The 18,821-nt window shown below is 39.0% G+C and overlaps 1 protein-coding gene across 3 annotated transcripts; it reads left to right on the top strand.

Moving 5' to 3' along the window:
- Nucleotides 1–1,624: 1,624 nt before the first annotated feature.
- Nucleotides 1,625–17,633, top strand: RB195_015721 (uncharacterized protein; the record flags this gene model as incomplete). 3 transcript variants are annotated; one of them, XM_064206568.1, is made up of 27 exons in its annotated part: nucleotides 1,625–1,729; nucleotides 1,794–2,032; nucleotides 4,308–4,474; nucleotides 4,580–4,688; nucleotides 4,766–4,868; nucleotides 4,928–5,000; nucleotides 5,073–5,388; nucleotides 5,442–5,526; nucleotides 5,591–5,752; nucleotides 5,907–6,058; nucleotides 11,086–11,252; nucleotides 11,701–11,806; nucleotides 12,207–12,267; nucleotides 12,359–12,431; nucleotides 12,494–12,609; nucleotides 12,667–12,788; nucleotides 12,843–12,930; nucleotides 12,994–13,106; nucleotides 15,224–15,298; nucleotides 15,365–15,531; nucleotides 15,598–15,706; nucleotides 16,096–16,142; nucleotides 16,206–16,321; nucleotides 16,835–16,956; nucleotides 17,008–17,092; nucleotides 17,144–17,305; nucleotides 17,472–17,633. In XM_064206568.1, the coding sequence occupies 27 exons, from the start codon at nucleotides 1,625–1,627 to the stop codon at nucleotides 17,631–17,633; spliced, it is 3,402 nt and encodes a 1,133-aa protein (XP_064062449.1). The 3 variants fall into 3 exon arrangements, with proteins under 3 accessions (XP_064062449.1, XP_064062451.1, XP_064062450.1); XM_064206569.1 differs by lacking the exons at nucleotides 1,625–1,729; nucleotides 1,794–2,032; nucleotides 4,308–4,474; ... (8 more) ...; nucleotides 11,701–11,806; nucleotides 12,207–12,267 and adding an exon at nucleotides 15,906–16,008 and having other exon boundaries at nucleotides 12,389–12,431; nucleotides 16,076–16,142; XM_064206570.1 differs by lacking the exons at nucleotides 1,625–1,729; nucleotides 1,794–2,032; nucleotides 12,494–12,609; ... (10 more) ...; nucleotides 17,144–17,305; nucleotides 17,472–17,633 and adding an exon at nucleotides 4,204–4,238 and having other exon boundaries at nucleotides 5,256–5,388; nucleotides 12,207–12,310; nucleotides 12,359–12,366.
- Nucleotides 17,634–18,821: the final 1,188 nt, after the last annotated feature.

The following is an 18,821-nucleotide window of genomic DNA, read 5'->3' as shown; positions in this document are numbered from 1 at the left end:
TCTGCATGAAGAAACATTCAAAAACTGAAAACCGCTGTAATTTCCCAAATGGCTACCGGAATTGTCTTTTACAAAATAGGATAGTATATGTTGCAAGAAGGTTATGAAGAAGATAAATAGATGAAAAGCACTGCCGATCAACACCTTATTTATACTCTGTTGAAATATTCGCTCTCTCATCCATTAACGGAGCCAAATGCCTATGTAATACGTTTAGAGACAGAAGCATTTGCGAGAGAAAGTGCTGAGCTTCCATGCCAAAGGAATAAAAACGTTCTATTAATAGAAAGGATTTATGACTATGCTTTTATGACTTCCACATTGCTAACACGTTGTGAGCGTTCTTTTCTCAATGATCAAAATACGCACACAGACAAAAAGCCAGTCTTTTTTTGCTGAATTTCGCTGTAACTAATCATAAAAGTGCACTGTCGAAGAAAAGAAAAGGAACATTTTCGGCCCTTGTTTTTCAATCGGGATATAGTCGAGATGATAATGCCACAGAGCTGATTTGGGTATGGAGATGGTCGAAAGAAACCTGAAGTACTGGAGAAATGCCTCCGAGAATTCTTTAAAAAGAGAATTTGTTAGGTTTTTGGGAGTCGAATGCATCAGGAAATATGAATTTAGGAAGATATTGGTGCACAACCAATTAAGGCGCAACGGATAGCGGGATCGTCAATTACTTCTCAAGCCTTTTCAAAAACAATCCTACCTCCTTTGAAGAAGTGGAGATAATGAGAACAAACGCGTTTTTTCTAAAGTAAGTCTTTCAAGGATTTTAAGACTCAGAGTTTTGTGCAATCTCATCTACCCTGCACGTCCGAGTACGCAATATTCTATTTCTCCTACTCATTTTAATGGTTTTATAAGCGGATGCAGCGCAGACGACTGTAGGCCCGACTGTAGCTGCTTTATCGATGGTTCGAACCGCCCTAGAGTCAACTAAGAATTTCATCCCTCCGGAGTTGATAAACTGGCACCACATTTGTAAAAAAGTGTAAAAACACTAACCTGATAGGTCGGCTCCACAAGCCATTGTAAAGGTCAACTTGCGTCCAGAAAACATCAACGATTCCTAGCTGCAACCAAGCGCATTGGCGCATTCCATGCCGATTAATACGCTGCAGGGTTTAAACATATTTTAACAGCTTTTTTTTCAGCGAGGAGTTCTTTATAGAGAAGCAGTACGCTGATGCCATCACTGGAAATTACTGAGCAAAAATAGAAACCTTAGACTTTGGCAACGCAAAACAAACGGCCCAGGTAAAGGCGTTGACTTAATGAGATTAGAAATATTCTATTATTATATTACTATTATTATATTACTATTATTACTCTATTATTATTATATTCCATTAAATTTCTATTACAATGACTATAATTCTATTATTCAGCGGCACAATGGAAATTTTAAGGTGCTTCTTCTCTCATAATTAACGCCATTTATTTCCACGGGTAAATGGTAGCACGCGTTCGACAGGGGCTATTCCAGAAATGGCACGTTTCACAGCCCCACAGTCAAAAGGAAGTGGGTATCATTTCTCAGCACTCCTCATCGTTACTGCTAGAACACGATGAATTTGGATAGAATATATGAATGTTAACAAAGTGAGTCGGCACTATGGAGAGGATGAAGATATACAAGAGAGATATAGAGGAACTCAGAAAGAAAGTGAACGGCACTACCATAAAAAGGGTGTTCTCGCAGTCGACGAAATCAAGAGCGGTAAATTTTAGTGTGTTCTAGGATTATCCATTGTTACGTTTTTGGAGCCGTTATTCATTTTCAGATCTCTATCCCAAAAATGAAGATTGAGACCGATTACAAACTAAAAGAAGTCCAGATAGCAATAAGTGTTCCCGAAATGTTTTCTGACACCTCTGACTTGACAGGAATCACAAAGTCACCTCCATTAAAGATTTCGAGTGCTGCGCACAAAGCTCTCATTGAGAATTGTCATTACGTACTTAACACTCTCAGTCAAACACAAACAAATGAACTTATGAAAAGTGACAGGGACGAAAGAAGGTAATGTTAGACAAAGAAACCATCTTACGATGTTTAATTTTTTTATATATTATTGATTCAACAGTGTAGTAAAAATCAAAAATTACTTGTTGTCACTTTGTCGCAACTAAACAATTTAGCCATGAAACAACGAATTACTCTAGGTTGACTAGGAGGAAACTACCGCAGCTGCAACCACATCCTTGGGATTCTTCCTTGCGTCATTAAGATTATATCCGAACAATTTCTATGCAAACCACCCATTTATTTTCATTCTAACTAAGATTCATTATCCTCTATTCATGGGACAGTTTGTTTGAGAAATGCTTCTGAACCTATTACCGTTACTTAATACCTGTATTTTCGGTCTTCTGACTCAATTTGAGCCTGTTTATTTTGGTTTAACACAAACGTAACGTAATTAATACCAATAAAATACTTAATAACTGGCATTAGAGACCAACTGTATAAATACAGTATGTGAATTCAAAAGCTCACCCTACTTAGCTGCAGCATCAAAAGGAACTTTCTCGAGGAGTGATGAGAAAAAGTCCCTAAACAGAATCTACTCTTTTTAAATTTTTCTTTTTGTTTCGCCGGGAACGCTCAGTGCGCGACAATGACTGTCCACTTCACAACAATGCACTTTTTAATGTGGTACAGGCGACGACACCACGTTAGAAGATTGCTAAGCTCGGATGTGAAGCGCTGTCCCATCTGCTGCTTATTCTCCCAACCTGGGTCCACATGTAGCCCTGAAGTATCATCCACGCGAAAATAAATTCAGCGACCAGTCGGTCTTGAAACTGAGGTCGCAAACTTTTTTGGCTCGCAGCCGATTATGTTGAAACCACATCAGAAGGAGACATTCAGCAATAATATCTAAGATTTCCACATATTACTCGATGTTTGAAGTACAGAGAAAACTCATGACTGGCTTACTTAGAAATGGGTGGGAATGCTCAGAATTTTACAGAATACTTCATGCTCAGAATTTCCTACTACTGACTACTGTAATACTATTGCAACGGCTTTTGCTCAAACAGTTACACAGCTACTTATGTACCACCACACGCTATATTTACAAGTGAACTGGAAACCTGAAATGGGGACAGTTTCGAAATGGACTTATGAGAAGATCACATATGAAGAGTGCGTCCAATTTACCCTCTCAAAAGATAAAAAGGATGAAAACTACAAATCAGAAATTGAACTAAAGATAGGTTGCCTACGAGAAATTACGCATCACGAAGAGACTGAGGAAATTTTGAGGCGATTATGGAGACAACAGATAGTTTCACATTGTAAATTAATATTTGGCTCAATGAAGAGATACATAAGCCTCAAAATTGGTGTTGTAATCTAATTGACAACAGCGCAAAAATCAGCGTTTTGATTAAAAGCAACGGTGATAGGAGGTGGAGAAGAATGGGTGCATGCTCACAATTTTCTAAAAAATGAAGGTGTTTTCCCAAGCGTCACTCTGTTGAATAGGATAGGAATTAGGAAAACCAAAAATTGAGGGGAGGAAATTTTGCCCAGTGGAAAATATCAGGTACCAAAATCATCTTATTCATAGAAAAAATAGAAAATTGAACCAACTTTCCCCAAAAAAAATCCTGGGATACATTTCCTCCACTCTTGACTTTTTTTTTGCATTTCTGTATTACTAATAACTTACACATGAGACTTCTTTTAAGCTAATCCTTTATAGTCGTTTCACTTCGTGCCAGCTTCGCGTTTCCTTTATAAGGGCCACAGTTCACCATTGAAAGCAGGGAAGCCAAAACGAAATTTCTACACTTCCACATTATCTTATTTATGCTCCAAATGGATTGCCTGACGCAGCTACCAAGAGCTGCTTGAGAAGAACGCACAGTAGTGATCTTTTCTTTTCAGTAAAATATTCACTCCAAAATTTCTCTATTTTCTATATTAAGTAAGCAGAAGATTCCCTTTTGGACCTCTTTTAGACTGTCATCCTCGACTGTCGATCTTCATCTTCTCAAATCAGTCCTATCATTCCAAAGATCCAACATATTTTCCAAAAATAGTTCCTGCAAAAATATTCCTTCCACGCACTCATATCAGTCTGCGAATTACTACAAAAGTTGTTATAAAATCGTACCTTTTAGCCACATTGTAGGGATAGGGTTGTAAGTGGCTGAACTGTGGTTTTTCAAGCACTCGAAATGACCTCTTTGCAGTACTCAAAGAACCAGAGCAGGTTAGTGGAAAGTTACGTCGGATGGCACTGAAGATGGTCTATTCCAGCATAATGCTAATAATTGTTCAGCATGTTTCTACGAGCGGAAACTGACTTCGGTCTGACGATGCTCCGTCAGTCATCGATCAGTGAGTCAGTGGTCATCTCCCCGGTATCCGTGATTCTCGCCTTGGCAACGATTCAAATCGGTGCAAAAGGTGTGACAAAGACTCAAATCAGCAACGCGATTTCTCAAGGTAAGGAACACGAAAAACGCGAAGGACCGAGCGAACGGAGTGTCATCTGATCTTCGTGAAGCCTTCCTCTCGTCTCGATCTCTGAACGCAGAAAAAAGTATTCAGGAGCGAGCGATGTAGACATCTTCAAGTATTACTCTAGTCTTTCGGAAAACGTGCTACATTCAAGACATGGAGCGAAAATGAGAATCGCAAACGGACTCTTCGTGGATGGGTAACAAAAACATCTATTGTTCGATTGTTTCAAAGCCTTCTCGGTAATTGTCCGTGGAAGAATTGGATTTATTCTAGCAAGAAGTTCGTTGTAAGAAAGAAGTACGAAAAGGTTATAATCGAAAAATTCGCTTCAAAAGTGAGGTCACTGCGCTTCTGGAAGAAGGAGGAAACAAACCAGGTTTCTGCCTCATCGTTGTTACTCTGCCGCTGACTCCGCAGGTAATTTTCCCCTTTCAGAGAATTGACGCTTTTGTGAGCCATGGAACGGCTGGTCGGATAAAACATATTAACACTTCAAGCTCTATTAAAGGTTAGTTCGCGAAAAGTTAGCGAAAACACGTGAGCTTCGTGATCTCCATATTGAATTGGGAGTACTATTTAGATGCGCTCTCTCTCATGATTAGTGCTGCCTATTTCACTTCCAAATGGGAACATTCGTTTGCGAAGGGGTCAAATACATTTGGAGAGTTCTATTGTGGAGAGAACATCAAGAGAAGGGCAAGTTTATGGATTCAACCACCCTCCGCTTCGTTTAGAAACAGGAAAACGGAGAGTTCTCTACTAGGAGTGTTACAGGTGGAGTACATGCACATTTTCAATGAGAAACGTTACTACACTGAAAACGAAAACATGCAGTTGTTGTCCCTCCGTTACAAGGACACAAGCTACGCGCTCAATATCTTCCTTCCAAAGAAGAGGTGAAAAATAGATAGTGAGTGAGTGAAGGGAACCCACAATTATCTGCATCCAGAAACGGCTTCGATGCACTGAGATCACAACTGAGCGGATCCCTTATCCAAAGATCGTTCTCCCAGCTCCAATCAACCTATATGACGGTAGGCCACCCAGTTTCATATGCGGTGCTCTTGTGGAAGTTCGCGCAGTAGCGTTGTCATTCAGATTTCTTTGCCAAAAATAAAGATCGAGACGGAATTCAAGCTGAAATCTGCGCTGAGAGCACTTGGTATAAGTGAGCTGTTCTCCGACAAATGTGATCTTAGTGGAATCACAAAGACATCGCAGCTGAAGATTTCGTCCACTGCCCACAAAGCAATTATTGAGGTTAGCTTTATGTTGGCTTGCCAAGTGCTTTGGCAAATAAGGTCTCTACAACCACACTTGCACTACTATTTCTATCATTTTGAGATCTATTCGCTTTACTATATTTGTTTTCTTCAAAAACATTAAATTCCTACAGTCTAAAAAGTCCCTCCAGGTTGCCGAAGATGGAACAGGTGAAGGAGAGTCGAATAGCAACTACTTGCCTGCTGTCGCACCGACGGGACCACATCGGGCTATAGAATTCATCGCCGATCATCCTTTCATCTTCGTCCTAAGCAAAGATTTGAACCCCCTTTTTATAGGACAGTATGTGTAGAAACGTCGCATGATCAAGCAGTTCTTGTTGTCACAACCGTCTGTGGTTAAGTGCTAAAATAAAGGTAGTTCAAAATCGAACTTTGTTGCCTCGAAATGCTAACTTGAGGGGTACCAGACAAGTTTGATTAATGGAAGTTCTCTAAAATTAGAGGTCCGATGCAGTCTGAAGATATTATTCGACGTATTAGTTTCTATTTTTTGTTTTAAAACATTTCCCAAGGTCGACATACTGATAAACTAGTTCTTCTGTTAACTGCTCTTGTACACTTTGCAATAGAGGGAATTATTCTGCTGATAAATCCTCTATGTAGCCTATAGAGATCATGAAACAAGAGTAATTAAAGATAGGGGGACGTTTCTGACCACCGGCTCTGAAATTCTTCCCATAATCTGCTTAAGATTTTATTTGGCAGTTTGTGTTACAAGAATATTCGAATCAGTTTTCAATGCCGAGCTTTCTCGAATTTTGAGTTTATAGCCCACAGAACGGTACTTTACTATTTGATAAAACTTCCCGGAGTTTGTATCTGGTGGTTATTTAGTATCACTCTGAACGTCCGGCTAATCCCGCCCCTCAAACGTTCTGTGGTGCTTGCTTCGCTCACCTTCCCTATTCGACGAAATTTAAAGTTCTGAGTCTTTCTGGGAAATTCTGCAGCAGAATTAAGCTTGACTTTTTTCCAAAATCGCTTTTCCCGCTCTTTTCTTCCAAAAAATATTAACCTCAATGAAAGACTTCGTAGATTTTTTGCTAAACGTATTAGTACGATATTCGGAGAATTATCAAACATATATGATTTTGTACCTCCATCGGTTCGGTGCCGCTGCAGTCTGAAGATATTATTCGACGTATTAGTTTCTATTTTTTTTAAAACATTTCCCAAAGAATGATGAGTGAACATCAAGTGAGATTGACATGCTGATAAAAATAGAGATGTTAGGTCAGACCACGTGAACTGTAGGCAGCTACTTAAGCGACTGTTTTAATGTGTGTTTCTAATTTCTGAGGAAACGATGTAATCAATCACATGAGTGGAAAAGACTTGCATGGTGAAACGCGACGCATGCAGCTCTCACGGAGTGCACCAGAGCTTCTTATTTCTTGCGCTCGTTGGCATTACAAGAAAACATACATACAGTTTACAATGCCGAGATTTCAAGAAGGAAGGACTCGGAGATTATTGGTTTGCTTGCTAAGTGCCAAACATATCGGTCACTGGTTATCTTATGTGACGAAAACATTCACTTAGCAGAACTCTTCATATCACAGCTATTAATTTTGAACTGTTATTCGGACTAGGAAAGAAGTTGAAGTTAGCATCTTATACCAAGAGTCCGAAATGATGGCACGAAAAACACTAGTGGCGTTTCGGACCATGATTATGATTGATCTAATATAGTAACGGGCTTAGTACTACTAGTTTTAGGACGGGCGGCGCACCAATCCAACTCGTCTCACCCTCGTTTTGTAATTACGTCAAACACAAATGGAGTGAGCACTTTATTATGTATCTATATATATGTATATATATCTTATCTTTATTATGTATCTATATATATCTTTATTATGATGATTACATTGTTGTCGGAAGAGTGCATGAAGCTAAAGTTTGAATGTTCTCTAAATTTAAAACTGACACATTAGGAAAGAAAACTATGAAAATTCTTGCCTAATTTTATGGGAAAAAGAAGCCGTTTTTAGAACAACACATTTCTAATTTCACAGAAAATGCCAGTACTATTCTATTTCATTTCATTACTTCATTTTAGTATTTTTCGTTAAATTTTTTCGCGAAACAAACACCACAGAAAGCTTGAAGTCCAGATTTGGCCGGACGTTCAGACTGGTAAATACATAACGTCCTAAAGTCAACAGAAAGGATGACTGCATTAAGATCACAAACGAACTATCCTTCTGATGGTTTTTTCTACGGGGTGCGCAAATAGGTCCCTTATAAATCATTGTGATTAGTAGTTGTGATAGGAGGTGCTCTGCTACTGTTCCATTCTTATTACATGAGATAAGCACTAGCCGATATGTTGGTAGTTGAGTATGTGAAGCATATCAATGCATTTCGCTGGAGGATGAAACTGAAGGTTAAATCGCTTATGGTTTTGAGTTTTGCAGACACTGGCGAGGGAGATATTGTCGAGGTTTTTATATCAATAATGATCAACAGTAACCCTGGGTACAGCTCAAGCAAGTTAATGGATGCTGCGTATTTAACATTCCAAGATTCAATGACAACCGAACATGGACACTAATAAAAAAGGCGTCGGAAATAAATTGAAGAATGGGAAGAGAAATGATAGGGAGCTTGCTGTTGATTGCTTTGCAGTACTTTCCTTGTTTAGAGACCAAATAAGTTTTTTTTCAATCCAGAAAAACTAGTCGAGTCGGATGTGATCCGTTTTCGAGGTCAGATTTCTCAGTTTTAGAGCAAATGCCAGGCTTTAACTTGAAGGTTTACTCTTTGTCGATAAATTTCTGTGAAACACAAATGCCTAACAAATTCAGTTTTTAAAGAATTCTCGGAGCCATTTTTCCAGTTCTTCAAGTTTCTTTCGATCCTCTCCCTGCGCGCACCTCGAAAACCACTGCTATTCAGTGGCATTATCACCTCCAATAAACGCTAAAGGATGGAGGCGGAAGGTGCTTCATTCCTTTCGCTGGACAACCCATTTTTGCTACAAATAGAAGCAAAAATCAGCGAAAAAAGTAAAGGTCTCACTTTTTTTGCGGAGAAAGAGAATTAGGTTTTGAAAATACTTCTTATTTGTATGCGCATTCTCAACATTGAGAAAAGAACGCTCATAACGTATTAGCAATGTAATAATCATAAAACCACGGATCCTTTCTATTAATAGAACGTTTTTATTCTTTGGTAAGGAAAGCTAGTGCAATCTATTGCGTATGTTTCTGTCTCTAAAAGTACTACATAGGCATTTGGCTCCGTGAATAGATGAGGGAGCGAACATTTTAACAGTGTATAATTAAAGTGAAGACCAATACTGACCATTGTTGATCCGCGGTGGTTTTTATCTATTTCTATTTTTCCTAACTATCTCCTACTGCTACACACACTGCCCCATCTTGTAGAAGACAATTCTGAAAGCCATTTGAGAAATTACAGCAGTTTTTGAATGTTTCTTCTCACACATGTTTTCAGACAACACACATTTCCACTCAATAAGCCGCAGAGAACAATTTAAAAAAGTAGAAATAACGAATCTGCTAGAGATACTAGATGCACTTTCTTACCTCCTTGTGTTGCAATCAACTTTAGGGAATCGATAAAAAGTTGCGGATGCTCTACATTTCCTTACATTTGTCACACTTCATAGCGTGATTTAAACAGAGTCGCATGCCGCGCACTCATCGTTATACTTAGAGAACAATAGTCGAAAGTATTTAGCATTTAATATTTAGGAATTTAGCCATATTTTCTGGCCAAGAGAGAATAACGAAAGATAAATTTTGGTGAGAAACGCAACTGCTCTAACTAGAGGTCAGTTACGGGGTTAAAAATTAGTGCACTATATGCAAATCTGTATAGTTCTGGTAAACAACACAGATCTTCTACTTTTCATTTCTATTTTTATTCCTAATTTGTTCTATTTCATTCTATTTTCGATTTCGTCGATCCCGATGTGCAAGTACCATAAATGCCGCGGTTGTTTCCGGAAAAAAGACCCCTATGTTCTGCATTTGTTTCACCCACAATCGTTCGAAGAATTGTTTAACATCTTCCTTGCAAGGGGTGTAAGATGTTTTTATTTTTCTCATAAAGTCGTCGAAAAGTCCAATCTTATCAAACATTTCGCTCACATTTTCATTCCTTCCACTGAAATAAACTTTGTCTACAAGGTTTATTCGGATTAGGTTCAGTACTTGTTTTCATTTCAATCCAATTTTGGTACGAGAGCAATGGTTCCTTATTCACCGCATCATTCTCATTTCTTTAATTTTTGAGAATGAGTCGTACCATCTGAACATTCAAGGGTATGTTTATAGACTAGCAAATCCCTACATCCCCGTTTGCACTTGGAATTATTCCATATGAAATTCTTTACTTATAAGAGATCACAAAAATAATGCGAACACCAAGAAAGAGACGCAGTTTTCCGAAATTAAAAGAGGAGATAGTGCAAAAACGACAATCTTTTTACCATGAGCTTACTACCTAGCTTTTTCGGCATTACTTCCTACGACCTACATATTTTCACGTTTTCGAATGGTAAATTTTCTTGCTCTTAATTTTGAAGAGCCTTGACCAAATATACTTTCGCGGCATGTATTTAAATCATTCATAATAATTGGAACCCTGATGGTGGGTTAGCGAAGAGAGCAAGAGGTACACTGTGGCCGCACGGTTCGAAACCGCCGTAGCGTCCACCAATCCTTTCATCCTTCCCGGATCGACCACTTTGGCACCAATATTGTCTGGAAAGGTAAAAAAGTAGACTTGGTCATTGGCTGGGCCCTTCAAGTCATTTTATAGGCACATCCCAGGTGGATTGATATGCTAAAAACTTTATCCTTTGTTCTTTTAACCGGACCTTTCTTCTGTGATATGCCTTTTCATATAATCTGTTGATATAATTAATAATTAACAGTTAATTAATTACATAATTATGGTAATACTTCACTCATATAAATGTTGATTGGTAAAGAAACTGTATGGAAGGACATTTTAACATCTTATACGCTCTAATTCATCTGCTGGCTCCGCACCAACTCAGCTGTTTGTATTGAGGTCTGTGCTGTTCTGAAATACCTGACCAGTTACAAAGAGATTCCACAGTCATCGAGCAGATATCGTGTAGCAGATCAGTCACGATGGTTGCTCCTATAAGCACTAACGAGTAAGGATTTCATGTTTGGAAGCTATGCTAGAAAGATTTCCGCGAAAGACTTACCTTCCTTCACGTAACAAACGTTACGAGTTGAGAATAAAAGTGTTCCTTTTAAGAGAATTTTGAGTTGCCCTTTGTTTTTCAACGCGATTATTCAGCGCATTTCTAAATGCGGAAACGGATTTCGGTTTGAATATGCTCCGACAATCACCTATCACTGAGCAGCTGGTCATCTCACCGATTTCTATCATATTCGCTCTTGCTATGGTTCAGGCTGGTGCACGAGGGAAGACAAGGACGCAAATCAACCAAGTTATTTCCAGTGGTACGCGGCCATGAATCTATCGTTATTTTCCATTTCTTCCAAAGTTTGCACCTAAAAACAAAGAATGAACAAATGTGATCTCTGAGAAATATCGAGCGCACCTACAGCAAATTGGTAAACCAAACGAATAATTTACTTCTCCCATGAAACTGTTACGACCCGCTGGTGCTCGGTCCCACATTAAATATGTTAATCTCGTTCAGCGAAGTGGTATTCGCTTATTCTCGTCAAATATAGCGGACTCGTCGGTCCGCTCAAGTACAGCTTCGTCTAGAAGGTGATAACAACTGTCTTCCACTGTTGGTGACGGTATCCATTAGCTTGCTTCTCACCGAAAACTTTGCGTACCAATGTTCGTGGTCGTGTGTATCAGAAAATATGAAAATGAATAATCGATAAGTAAATAAATAATATGAATTAGGAAGATATAGATGTACACCCAATTAAGGTGCAACGGATGAAGAGATCATCAACTACTACTCTAGCCTTTCCAAAGACATTCCCATTTCCAACGAAGAAGTGGAGACAAGGATGGCGAACGCGTTTTTTCTCAAGTAAGTCATTCCAGCATCCTTATGCCCAGAGTCCTCATACAATCTCATCTATCCCGCACATCCAAGTTCGCAATATTTTATTTCTCCAACTTATTTCAATGATTTGATAAGCGGGTGCGGCGCAGTTGGTAATATCCCCAACTGCAACTCCACGATCAATCGATGGTTCGAAACCGCATTTGTGTCAACTTAGAATTTCTTACCTCCTTGGCACCATATACGTCTGGAAGGATAAAAACACTAACCTGACACGCTCAAGAACAGCTCCGCAAGTCATTTAATAGGCTAACATGCGTTCAATAAACATCAAAGATTCCTAATTGCAGTCAAGCGCCTTTGTGCATCCCAAACGGATTGATACGCTGCGGGTTTAGACTTATTTTGCCCGCTTTCTTTTCAGCAAGGAGTTCTCTATCGAGAAGCAGTACGCTGATGCCATCAGTGGAAATTACTCAGCAAAAGTAGAAGCCCCTAGACTTTCGGAACGCAAAACAAACGGCCCAGGTGAAGGTGTTGGCCTAATGAAATTGCATATAACACTATTATTAACAGAAAATTGACAAATTTGTGAGCGACGCGACGATGGACAGAATAAAAGATATTGTCACGGAGAGTACCGTAGAAGGTGATCTCCAACCTTCACCTAACTCGGCTACCATTATTCAGCAGCACAATTGAAATTTTAAGGCGCCGATTCTCTTATAATTAATGCCATTTACTTCCACGGTAAATGGCAACGCGCGTTCGACAAGGAATATTCCAAAAATGGCACTTTTCACAGCTCCACAGTCAAGCAGAAGCAAGTGAGTTTACTTTTCTTTGGGCTCTTTATTGTTACTCCCAAAACACTATGAATTCAGATAGAATATATGAATGGTAACAGAGTGGTTCAGTACTACGCAGAGGATGAAGATATGCAAGTCTTGTCATTACCTTATTTCGACACATCCTATGCTTTCAATATTCTTCTTCCCAAGAAAAGGTGAATAATAACTGAAAGAAAGAAGACTCTCGAGTTTTATTTTTCATCCTTCAGATTTGGTCTTGAGGAGCTAAGAAGGAAACTGAACGGCACTTCCATTAAAAGGGTGTTCTCGCAGCTTAAGTTGACGAAGTTAGAAAAGGTGATATTAATATATTCTAGTATTATCCATTGCTATAATTTTAAAGCCGCTATTCATCTTTAGATCTCTATCCCAAAAATGAAGATTGAGACCGATTACAAACTAAAAGAAGCGTTGATGGCGATAGGGGTTACCGAAATGTTCTCTCACAGTGCTGAGTTGACTGGAATCACAAGGTCAGCGCCATCTTGATTACAACTCAAGAAAATCAATTAGAAGGTCCCATTGAGAGTATGTTATTATATACTTAACAATGTCAGTCAAGCAAAAACAAATGACTTTATGAGTAATAACAAGGACGAAGGAGTTGAGGAAGTAAAGTTAGACAAAGAAACCATGTTAAAGCATTTAATTTTTTTATATACTATTGATTCAACAATGTAGCAAAAATCAAAAATAATTTGCCGTCACTCTGTCGCTACTAAACAATTTAGCCATGAAACAACAAATTACTACAGGTTGACAATGGGGGAACAACCGCAGCTGCAGCCACATCCTTCCGGTTCATCCTTATCTCCGAAAAAAATCGAAGCAAATCACCCATTTATTTTCATTCTAACTAAGAATCATAATCCTCTGTTCTTGGGACAATTTGTTTGAGAAGAGCTTGTGAAACTATTATGCATAACGTAATGCCTGTACTTCTGGTCACGCAATAAAGTTTTTGGAGCAGAAGGCTTCCTCTGGGTCAATTTGACCCTGTTTATTTTGGATTAACACCGTAATTAGTAACGAAAAAAACTAAATAATTGATATTAAAGACAAACCTTAGGTCAAGTATGTCAACAAGACGTAACTCTTCTTGTGGCTGTCCTCCGACAAATCACCTCACAGGCGCCCGAAGGTGGTCTACACCAAAAACGATCCGCCTTGTTGGTGATATTTCCAGATAATGGCCCACCTCGAATTCCATTCACTCGATTTCACAGTGGACGATGGTAAACAGCCTCAGAACTTTGTGGAGGCTACCCGCGAAAAACGCCAAAAACGCCACATTACTTGTCTAATTTACGCCATGAATTAGATTTAATGGCAACATTCGCCCTACGAAGACGTCCTGTATTTTTTACTGCCTTAGCAACAAGACAAAAAGATTGCCGAAATCGAATGGAAAGCGCTATGCTGCTTATTTCCCTCCCAGATAATTCTGTCTGACTAACATATGTCGCCTTGAAGCACCAAATTCGCAAAAACAAATTCAGTGGCAAGTTGAAACTTGAAACTGAGGTCGCAAACTTTCTTCGTTCTCCAACTATTGTGGTGAAATCAGATCAAAATTATACATTTAACAGTAATGTAACATGTTTAACAGTTTTCACATATTACTTAATATTTGAGGTACAGTAAAAAGCCATGACTGACCTTCTCATAAATGGTGGTACGCAATAAAAAGGGAATAATTGAGCCAAACGGGAAATGGACCAAAGGAGAATTTGAGCCAAATGTGAACAAATATCGTCGCAAATAGAGTAAGCACAATCTCAGATAACTACTTTCAAATTGTAAACGAAAACAAGATCAAACTCAACTCAAGTTGCGGGCAGGTTCGCTGAGATATTCTCCAGATCATTACACTAACTATATTTAAAAGAGCATGGCACGACATTAATTTATGTCGACGTAGTCTACATTGTAATTTGTTCGGATCCATAACATTCGACATGACTAATTCCATAGTGAATGGTTCCTTCAGAAGATTTATTCTACCATTAGAGCAATTAGATTTACTACATGTATTAGAGCAGGAATCTTACTAGCTGTGAATTTTTGGAGAAAACCTTATCTGTTCCTAATTAGAGCACAATCCTTGCAATATTTGATGACAGGCAAGAGCTGCTGCAAAATCAGAATTGAACATCGCGTCGGTCAGATTTGAGCTTGACTCATTTTCCAATAATTTTCCACACTTTTACTGAATGAGTGGACTTATCAGCTTCGATTTAAGCATTTCTGTACATATTTCCTTATGATTAACTGACACGTCAATCTTCTTGTAAACTTTCAAAAAGTTTTCACTTCGTGCCAGCCAAATCTCAGCTATAAAAGGTGTGCAATACAGCGCAAGCCATGGCTAACTCTCTTAAGAGGTCCTTGAGATCTTCCTCTTAATAAAGAGCAGCTTCATATCCTAGGCAGATTGCACATTGTCCTAAAACTCTTACGTAATTCACAGTAGAACAGACATGGAACTGAACCCGCGCCAATTCCAAATACCAAAAGAACCTCACTCCTCCCTTGGTCTCCTATCACCCTCTCTCGCTTTCGGTTCCTCCTTTTACTAGTGCACTTTAAGGGCTGTAACAAGAAGTTTCATACCTCAAACAAGTTCTAAAATGGCAGTCTATCATTACTCACAAAATCAAAGCAGGTAATTCTAAACACTGGATAAGAGTACAGATGCTGCTAGAATATTTCCTACACAGTTACATTTCAGTATGTTTTGGGATGTGGAGACCGATTTCGGATTGAAAATGCTTCGTCAATCGTCGACCCACGAGTCATGTGTCGTTTCTCCCATCTCTGTGATTTTAGCTCTAGCGACGATTCAAATCGGTGCCAAAGGACTCACAAAAACGCAGATCAGCAAAGCGATATCAAAAGGTAATAATAAGAGAAGCGAAAAGTAGAATTTTTTCCCGAATCCTTCATTCCACGGCAAACATTAAGGAGCATCGGACAAGGACATCTTCCTTTTTTACTCAAATCTGTCCGAGCAGGTCATGTACTCCAGAAGCGAGGCAAAAATGAGAATTGCAAACGGACTCTTCATAGATGGGTAAATTTGAAAACTATATTTACTACTCGTTATCCATTCTGGACTGGATTACACCGAGTCTATTCGGGGTGCATTTTCAGTCCAAACCCCGCTAGATATGTACTTTGTACTACTCTCACGCGAGACCACACGAATTTTTTGAAAATATGTACATTAACCATCGTAGCTATCGGTGTTAACCAGAACGAACTTATTGTAGCAAGAAGTTCGTCGTGAGGAAGTCATACGACAAGGTCGCCATCGAGAAGTTCTCTGCAAGAGTAAGAGCGCTGCAGTTCTCAAGACGAGAGGAAACGACCAGGGTTTTTACTTCATCCTTACGCGTAATATGTTCTTCTGACATTGAACTGTTAACCAAACCTGTTGCAGAAAATTGAAACATTTTTAAGCCGCAGAACAGCCGGTAGAATTAAGCATATGCATAGTTCTATAAAAGGTGAGAGCGTTTTCGCACTACACAGAATTTTGTTGGACTTTTCGTAAATTTTGTTTCTCACAGACGCACTATCGGTCGTACTCAGCGCAGCCTACTTTACATCTCAGTGGGAACATTCATTCCTTAAAGCAACAAATTCGTTTGGAACGTTCTACCACGAAGAGTCGGTCAAGAGAAAGGTATGAAGAGAAAGGCAGTAAAAGACGTTTTTCATGGTCCTCTTCGAAAAAAATCAAGATCCTAAGGTCGATGAGTTGAGAAGGTTTTGGATTTTGTGTGTTAAGACCTCTTCAGTTTCTGATTTTTTTCCAGAACAATAGACGTAAAGCTAAATTCGTTATTCACTTTTTGTCCATGTATAAAAGAGCACTTGGTTAGGTTAAGAGCACTTTCTTGAAACTAGAAAAATAGAGCTGGACTTTAAGATAAAATATGAGTTGGAACCTAAACTTTGAAACTATACCTGGAGATTTTAGCGCCGAAATACAAAACCACATATCTGCCGTTCCCTTCTCACTGTTTTTCTCAGTTTAAAAGTTCCCGTCCAATCCCTGATTAGAAAAACTTCTAGTGTGATCGCATATTATAACCTACGTTAGTTCCACAGAGTTCTAGTTCTCGGCTACAAAACGTTCACAACTTTGTTTATTCTCTTGATCTTTCTCTGTTTATTACTTGGGAATGCGTTAAAGGTTGAATACATGAATGTTTTGAACGAGAAACGCTACTACGCGGAAACCGAAGACATGCAAGTGCTATCACTTCGCTACAAGGACACCAGCTATGCGCTCAATATCTTCCTCTCAAAGAATAGGTAAGCGATTAGTGGGAAGAAGAAGGAGAGCCCTTCTATATTCGTTTATAGATTCGGTTTCGATGCATTACGCACGAAACTGAGCGGATCACTCATCCAGCACTCGCTCTCACAGCTTAAGACAACATACATGAAGGTAGCAGTTTTTTTAAGTTCGGTGCAATTTATGCTGAGTCCATTGATTCAGATATCAATTCCAAAGATAAAAATCGAATCAGAGTTCAAACTGAAATCTGTTCTCAAATCAATGGGTATCAGTGAACTGTTCTCTGATCACTGCGATCTGACCGGAATCACAAAGACGTCACAGTTGAAAATTTCATCCGCGGAGCACAGGGCAGTGCTCGAGGTGCGTTTCCTTAAATTCCCAGCTTACCATACTGAAACAGACTAGTGTTGTACTGGAATTTGCTGCACTAAGAAATGTATTTTGCTCATTTGCACGTCACATGTAATGTAGTATTTTCCTTTACCTCACCGTTACCTTAGAAGTTCCTGGAACGATTCCTTTATAGGTCACTGAGGATGGAACCAGTGAAGAAGGTGTCCAAACCTACTTCATACCTACGCTCCCGCCAACAATCACGGTCCAGCCTATGTCATTCATCGCCGATCATCCGTTCATATTTGTTCTTACCAAGGATCGAAATCCTCTTTTCATAGGACAATATGTGTGAGGACCAATCCCTGTCACTTAGACCTAGAAAGCGAAATAAATGCAGTTGAACTATCATTTTCATGGCCGCAACATTCTATTCTTCATGGTTGGAGCAATGATCTTATGGTCTCTCCATGAAAGAAACAACAAAGTTCACAGAAACTGACATGACGACTAACAAAGATGGGGAAATAATAGAAATCCGGAGACTGAAGTTGACCAACTAAAAAATAAATCCGCGGAAACATTGAAAGAAACAAAGCCATCAGCAGGAACAATAACTAAAGAATTTGGCAACTGTATTGCGACCATGAAAATATTTTAACTAATAGAAAACACCTGTAAAATCACTGAATTTGCACAGAAAGTGAGGAGAACAAAACGAAGCGCAAATTTTTGAAATTATTTTTCCTCTAAATTGGCGCGAGTCATATATAGCATTGAAGGTTATTCTTCCTGAAACATGGTTTTTTTAAATATTCTCAGTTTAGCGATGGAGAACCGCATTAACTTTGACTCAGAGAGTCAAGTATTTGACGATTTCAGAGGCTGACCTACACCATACACAGTTGCGAAAGAATGTACAGTGCGAGGAATGAACTGATAAAGCTGAAAAACCGGAACAAAACATCTGGTCAATCCACTCATCCATGACAGAAATATAGCGTTGTGGTAAAAGGATGAAAAGGCGGTTCTTTTCCCGCTTTCAGTAATCGTCAGTTTAAGTATCGCGGTGTAGAAGGAGACTGCGATCGTGGTGGACTCTTACTCATCTCTGCAGTCCGACAGCAAACAGCTAAGGTTAAGCTTTCAATTGCGACCCAAGAGGTCTGAAAGGTGTGCATCCTCTGGTGCTAAGTGACGACTACAAGTACACACCTGACTACCCCCTTTTAAGTCTACTTTATTGCAACGAAAACATAGATTATAGAACAATGAAGTGCCGTAGTGGCCAAGTGAAACAAGAAATTCTTCATTCCATTGTATTCATAATAGGGAACATAAAGATTTAACGAAATTCATCTATTCCATTCATTTTATAATATGTCTAATTTAGTCAAGTTTATTGAAAGGTTAGACACTATTGTGCGCTTTGAAAGAATTTGAACAATAACTTCACCTCGCTCTTTTTCCAACTTTATGTGCAATATCAAACACTTCATAATACCAAGAAAAAAATCACCAATGATGTTTTGCGAACATTTCT

The sequence above is a fragment of the Necator americanus genome, chromosome V (genome assembly GCF_031761385.1).
Source record: "Necator americanus strain Aroian chromosome V, whole genome shotgun sequence".
Classification (NCBI taxonomy): Eukaryota; Metazoa; Nematoda; class Chromadorea; order Rhabditida; family Ancylostomatidae; genus Necator; species Necator americanus.
The sequence above is the reverse complement of the archived record's forward strand: the minus strand, read 5'-3'. Positions and strand labels throughout refer to the sequence as shown.